The sequence below is a fragment of the Entamoeba invadens genome (genome assembly GCF_000330505.1).
Source record: "Entamoeba invadens IP1 unplaced genomic scaffold scaff_1105074725689, whole genome shotgun sequence".
Classification (NCBI taxonomy): Eukaryota; Evosea; order Mastigamoebida; family Endamoebidae; genus Entamoeba; species Entamoeba invadens.
In genome coordinates this window covers 9,322-16,208 of record NW_004440380.1, presented here as the reverse complement: position 1 = coordinate 16,208, position 6,887 = coordinate 9,322, and the positions used below count along the sequence as shown (strand labels likewise).

The 6,887-nt window shown below is 28.6% G+C and overlaps 2 protein-coding genes across 2 annotated transcripts; one reads left to right on the top strand and one right to left on the bottom strand.

Annotated features, from left to right (window-relative positions):
- Window positions 1–721: 721 nt before the first annotated feature.
- On the bottom strand, window positions 722–3,667 carry EIN_299440 (hypothetical protein; the record flags this gene model as incomplete). Its single annotated transcript, XM_004256658.1, has 1 exon — window positions 722–3,667. The coding sequence occupies one exon, from the start codon at window positions 3,665–3,667 to the stop codon at window positions 722–724; it is 2,946 nt and encodes a 981-aa protein (XP_004256706.1).
- A 688-nt stretch (window positions 3,668–4,355) lies between these two features.
- EIN_299430 (hypothetical protein) lies at window positions 4,356–4,967 on the top strand (the record flags this gene model as incomplete). The annotated part of the gene is made up of 1 exon (XM_004256657.1): window positions 4,356–4,967. The coding sequence occupies one exon, from the start codon at window positions 4,356–4,358 to the stop codon at window positions 4,965–4,967; it is 612 nt and encodes a 203-aa protein (XP_004256705.1).
- Window positions 4,968–6,887: the final 1,920 nt, after the last annotated feature.

Below are 6,887 nucleotides of genomic sequence, written 5' to 3'. Positions count from 1 at the left end.
TTTCGAATATATATCGATATTAATCTTTTATTATTAAACAATAAAGCTGTTTTAATCAATAATATGAGTTCGTTTTTTTATATTGAATGTACATAGCTGAGTTTATAAATCTTTTTATTTAATTGATACATCTAATATAATACAACAATTGACAGAAAAATAATCGTACAGTCGAAACAGTGTATAAAAGATAAGATGGTACATCTTCTGCTTTATTTTTATGAATATCAAATTAAAAAACCAAGTTCAAAAATTATCAATTGTCAGTGAAACTATAAAAACTATACTTTTCTATTTATGACAAAATAAAGTTAAATAACAAAAATCAATTTCGAAATAACGATTCAAGTTTGATCAAAAAAATAGTAATTATGTAAATATCTTCGTAAAAAAAAGTCAAAAAAAAACAAAACAGAACAAAAAGTCCTTCGTATTGAATTTTCCAAAGAAATTATTTTGAAAAGTGAACCTTTTGTGTAAATAATTTGTTTTAAAAGCTGTACAAACATTTTATGGTGGTCTACCATTTTGTGATGCACTTTACAATGATTTTAATTTCAACCAAAGTTATAAAAGTAAATTAAAATGATTACAGCGATTTTTAAATTGAAATGAATGATTATTTAAGTTTTTTTTAGTGGTTAATATTTGAATTGAAATATTATTTAAATATTTTATATTTATAGTTTGATATTGATAAATAATTAAACAAAGTCGAGAATTAATAATAATTAAATGTTGCATCAACACCACACAAACTTGATGCTGAAAAATGAAGCGACTGTAAACACCTAATTTTATGTAAAGAAACACACCCCTTGAAACTCGAGAGTCCTACTTTTGTGACACTTTTTGGAATATCAATTATCTTCAATGTTGCACAATTTTGAAACGCCGAATCACAGATTTTGTGTATTCCTTCTTTCATAACAACATCTTCAAGTTTTCGACAATTTTTGAACATAAATTTTCTGATTTTAGTTAGTGTTGTTGGAAGATGTAAAGAAGTGAGTGATGATAAATTTGCAAAGACGAGGTGTTTGTCGAACAACACACTTTCTTCAATTTGAATACTTCGGATGTTACTGCATCCCATGAAACACTGTTTTCCAATCAAACAACTTTCGTTGATGATTTTAACAGACTCCAGCATTGTATAATTTTTATAACACCAATTTTTGATTTCATCGACACTTTCAGGCAATTCAAGATGTTTTAAATTGCACGATTTAACAATGAAATTGTCCAACAATTTGGCGCCTTTAGCCGGAACAAACTTGGGGTGTCTTACAAGACTACAGCACTTCCAAAGAGCGTAGTCTTCGACTTCAACAGACTCAAGTGGCGATGTGATTTCAATTAAATTGATATCTCCTGCAAAACACTTATATGGAAGTTTTGTGATATCATTGAGATGTACAGAAGTGAGTGTTGTGATATTTTCAAAAGCGCCGTAGCCGATTTTAGTCAGGCCATAAGGCAGATTCAACGTAGTCAAATATTGATCGCTGTGATTCTTAAAGCAAAAATTGCCTATTTCCTTAATGCCACCCATTGCTCCTAAATGAAAACTAATATTTCCTTGAAAAGCTCTGTCTTCAAGTACACAAATAGTTTCTTTCATCATTTTCTTTAATTGTTCCTTTTTTGTATTGTCATCAGCACTCATACAGTCTTTCCACTGTTTGTTCCAAGTCTTTGTCTCTTTGAATGTGTACCATCCCATTGGTGTTGATGCAACACGAATTTCTTTGTAAACAAAATAATTGTTAGTTGTATTGTTGTAAATATTTTCGTCAGGGTATGCCTCACATTCGTCTAATTGAATTGGGTAGTCAATCACTATGTTCTGATTGTTATAAAGGTATTTTGAGTCTAAATGATAATCCTCCACAAAATTCATTGAAAACGACTTGAGGTAGATAGTCTCCTTACTACTGTAACACGAATTACACACATCATATAATGAAAGTTTTGTCAATGTACTTGGTAGATGAAATATGCACTTTCTGCATCTTGTCAAATGAAGTTCTTGTAATTGAAATTTGCTTAAATCGACATTTTGTTTGGTAGTGACACTATCGCCATAAATATTTTCCAGTTCCAGCGAAATCAAATTAATTGAGCAATTAACCAATAGCTGCAAATTTCTACTTGGGATGTATTGGTTATCCTTTTGTCTGCTATATTTTAACATCGAGAAATTTTGATAGTCAATTGTTTGTGGTACATTTGAAGGTCTTTGAGTAACTTTAAAACAACGTGAAGCGTCAATGGGACTCTCTATGAATTCCAAGACTTCCATTTGAATAAACACATTCTTTACAAACTGTAAATGTTCAAGTACTTTGTGGTCCGCATATTCCATATTACCATTTTCAGAGTCTTCAGAGTCGTCATCTTGGCTATCTGAATATGCAAAAAAATCCGGATCGGTCACTTTATCCAGAAATTGTGGCTCAAAGTGTTGTTGAAGAGTAATTGTGACATCTTTTGAGCAACAAAGCGCGTATTGGTCATTTTCATCACATACAACAACACATGTTTTTGGTGATATTTTCAGTGTTACTCTCCCTTTTGTATCATTGACTAAAACAAGCTTTTTGCAGTCAATTTGTGACATATCGACTTCTTCATGCTCTTTTATACTCAGACGAACTTCATCGAACTCAAACGCATACATTTGAATGAACACAATAAGATTGGAGATCAAATTCTCAGATATTTCAATTGTTTTTGATATGTTCACAAATGTGACAGGCAGTTGTAACATATTATTTGATTCAATGTACTCTTGAAAAACATCTATTGTTCGAAATATGACATTTCCACACTTTTTAAGTTGTTTAACAACGTCTTCTGTTACTTTGTTAGTTATTGAACTTATGTGTTTAATATAAAAACAAAAATTAAGATTTGGAGCTCCCTTTGTAAATTCGCTTATTTTCTGAATGTGAGTTTCATCTCTTAAAATAATTCGGACTTTTCGTAAAATACGAAAACTCCACAACACACTCCGATTGTTCACCAAAACGTCCCACATTTGTTTAATATTTGTTTGTGTTTCCTTTGTTATTTCTTTTTTGATTTTGTTGCCATATACGTCTCTAGTTAATGACACATCGTCTGTTATTGTTATCTCAGTACAAGACGTGAAATATTTTGCGTTTCTCAAAAAATCGTCTGCTGTTTCTTTTGAGTAAATAGTGAGTGTTTTCAGCTTGTTAAGTGTTTCCGATTGAATTCTTTGAAAATACGAAGTTGTTCCAAAATTCTCAAATGAAACAAAACACACGTGTCTTGTGATATAAGTCCCTTCATACCCTTCATTTGGTATTACATCTTTTTCATCATAAAACGACTTCACTTTGATGAAGGAAATGTTGAATTTGGAAAGCTGTGGAATTATACATTTATAAGATGGGAGATACAGTGTTTGAATATTTGGAAATAGTTTCATTATTCGTGATAAGTAGTCCATTATGTTACGTTGTGGACTTTTAATTGCGTCGTATGAAAATTTGTCGGAAAGTAACGGATTTGTTTGCATTCGATTAAGGACTGACTGACATTTGGTGTTTATACATGAAAAAGTTGAGAGTGAATTAAATGTGTTCATGTACAACACCACATTCATTAGATAGAATTCCTCAAGTTTTTTTGTCATGATCAGTGAATTAATTATTATATAAGTTTTTTTGTTTAAATTGTCGACTTTGAATTTTGACTTAATTTTTTAACATGAAAATAATCATTTTAAATTATTATTATAATTTTAATTTTTTCTAATAATCTAGTTAAAAATTAATAATTTTATTATTCAAAATAATAATAATTTATTGTTTTATTTATAATGTTTACTTTTAGGATTTAAATTTAAAGTCATACTTATGTGTGTTAAAACAATTTTTTTCTGGTATTGGAAGGGTTAAACATTGTATTACAATATTATCATTATTAAAACACAAAAAATATAAATTGTTGATTTTAATTTACACATAAAGTGATGCTCTTGTATTCAAATTGAACATTATTATTGGGATATTAAACCTTTTTTATATTTTTTTCATTTTTTGTTTGTGTTATGTTATATACGTAATAAACTCTTAAAACAGAAATTACATCCAATAAACTTGTAATTTACCGATTTTTAGATTTTTTGAATTTTGTTCAATGTTGTTTAAAATGTTAAAGTTATATTATATATTGTTTATATATTCGGTGTTATTATTATAAATTCGGTGTTTTTGATGAAATTATTAATATAAAACAATAAAAAAGGTTAGAAGTCCATAACACACGTGTTTTCTTATATATACAATCAATAAAAAACGATTATTTTCATTTTCAAAACAATGCCAAAAACGATAAAATTGGTCATTTTAGGCAGCGGTGCAGTTGGGAAGTCTGCGATTACAATTCAATTGGTCTCAGGTCAGTTCATAGAAATATATGATCCAACTATTGAGGATACGTATAAAGCATCAATACCGTTCAACGGTGAAATCATCCCATTGGATATTCTTGACACTGCAGGACAAGAGGAGTACTCTGCGTTACGAGACCGGTATATGAAATCGGGTGATGGATATGTCATAGTTTATTCTATAACATCAACATCATCATTTTTAGACGCCAAAATTATTCGAGAACAACTTATTCGAGTGTTAGACAATGATAATGCATCACATTTATCAATATTGTTGTGTGGTAATAAATGCGACTTGGAAAATGAAAGGCAAGTGTCTTTGAAACAGGGGAACGATTTGGCTCATGAATGGAAAGTACTTTTCTTTGAAACTTCAGCAAAAAACAAAATCAATATCATAGAGGCTTTCCAAGAACTAGTCAATGATGTCAAATTGCACAAATTGGATGATGAAGAAAACAACGACCGTGATGTTGAATTTAATAATGCAAACAAATCCGAACAATTTATTTTGTCAAAAAAATGCACAGTTTTGTAAACAAATGAATTGTTATTCATTTATATTATAGGCAAATATTATTACACAACTCATGATCACAATGGTAAGTAATATACATAAAAATTTAATAACCATTTAATATTATAATTTTTAAATAAAGTCATTTTTAAAACTTGGATTTGAAATTTGTTGAATTCAACACACAAGTTCAACAAAAGTTAAACAGAAATAGACAAAAGGTGAAATTTTGGTATGGTAATATTTATGTGTTTAACTATGGGTTTTACTAATATGGATAATTATGGACCTTTCCACGTTTTTATAAATTTAAACGTGTTTAAACAAACTTTTATTTCAAATTAAAACAAAAAATACCAAAAATAAAAATAAATGAAAGTATTATAATTAATTTGTCAAATATAAACAAATATGTAAGGATTACAGTAGGGGAAGTAAAAGGCTTGATGATACTGAAAGGCTTGACCTATACTTTTAATGGTTTATTTACTATATTTAAATAAAAACTATTTTAATATTTTATTTAAAACACAACCTTGACTTATTAGTTATAGTTTATAAACCATTAAAGTATTGGTTCATCCTAAGCATAAAATCAGAAATTGAAATTGTATTCGAATTGACTCGAGTGTTTATTATTTTTTTAAAATTAAGTCATCAGTGGGAGTTAGTCGTCTTGTTTGACATGGTTTTCGTTGTTGGTTCAGCTCTTGGATATTTTAAGGCAAATATTTTTCTTCGGTTTTGACCAAATAGGTTGGTTTTTGCGGAAGAACAGAACAATGCCAAATGTTTTATAGTATAAACATTGTTGGTTTCTTGGTACAACCTGGAAGCCTTTTTGATAAAATGAACACTGTTCTTAATAGTTCAAATATTGACTTTAACAACACCAGAACGCTTAAATGACGCAACAATGATGTTTTTATTACTTTGGTTTCTAATGCTCCCAACACCTTTTTGGTATTACGAGCAATGGAAACACAAATATACTCTCTCGGCCTTCCTTGTCCTCTTAAAACTTGTCGTGATCTGCCATCACTATCACTATGTTCATTAATCCAAAAATCAATTCAATTTACACCTCGCCGTCTTCATTTAGTGGAAATTTGGCACATTTGATCTTCAATTGTCAGAGTATTATAATATTTTAAAAACAAAAAAAATATTCATAAAAACAATGGAAATTCATTGTTTTTATGAATATTTTTCAGAAAAAATACAGAACTTTTGTTTGAAAATTGTTATTATAATTAAATAAAAAATTCAATTTATGTCAATAAATTTATATTTCAAATACAAAAATAATTTTATAATAATATTTTAATTTACTTCTCAACAAACCTTGGTTTAGAACACAAACACATGTAATATCAAAAAGTTGATTTTATAAAAATAATTGGAAAAAATTATTTTTACGATATTGTTTACTGTTTTCAGAATCAACAACTCTTCCCACTCTTTAATTATAAGAAGTGGTAATTTGGCAGTTTCGTAGTTTCGTAATTATTGTTAAACTATAACATGGGTGTTGATATAAAATAATAATAATAATAATAGTATTAATAAAGTAGATTAAATAATATAAAATGGGAGTAGTCGACTGATATTCAATGATGATCATTGGAAAATACTTTGCAAGTGTCAAATATTTCAAAGTTGTTATGATGGTCATTCAAAAATTAAATTTGTTGAGTAAAATGTACCACTTTAATCGAGTACTTTTGACATTACTAAAGGAAAACAAGTTGTTCCCAAACACCAAGACTTACCATCTCTACTCAAAGAGTGATTTTGACACAGAATTTCCAAAAAGGTCAATATTTATTTAATGATTTACGAAGACACATTGGTCTTCCAAAGAACATCGAGTGCACAAATGTTGTGTTTAGTCGAGAAGATGTCAAACTCTTTGGTGGTGATATACCAACTTTAAAAGAA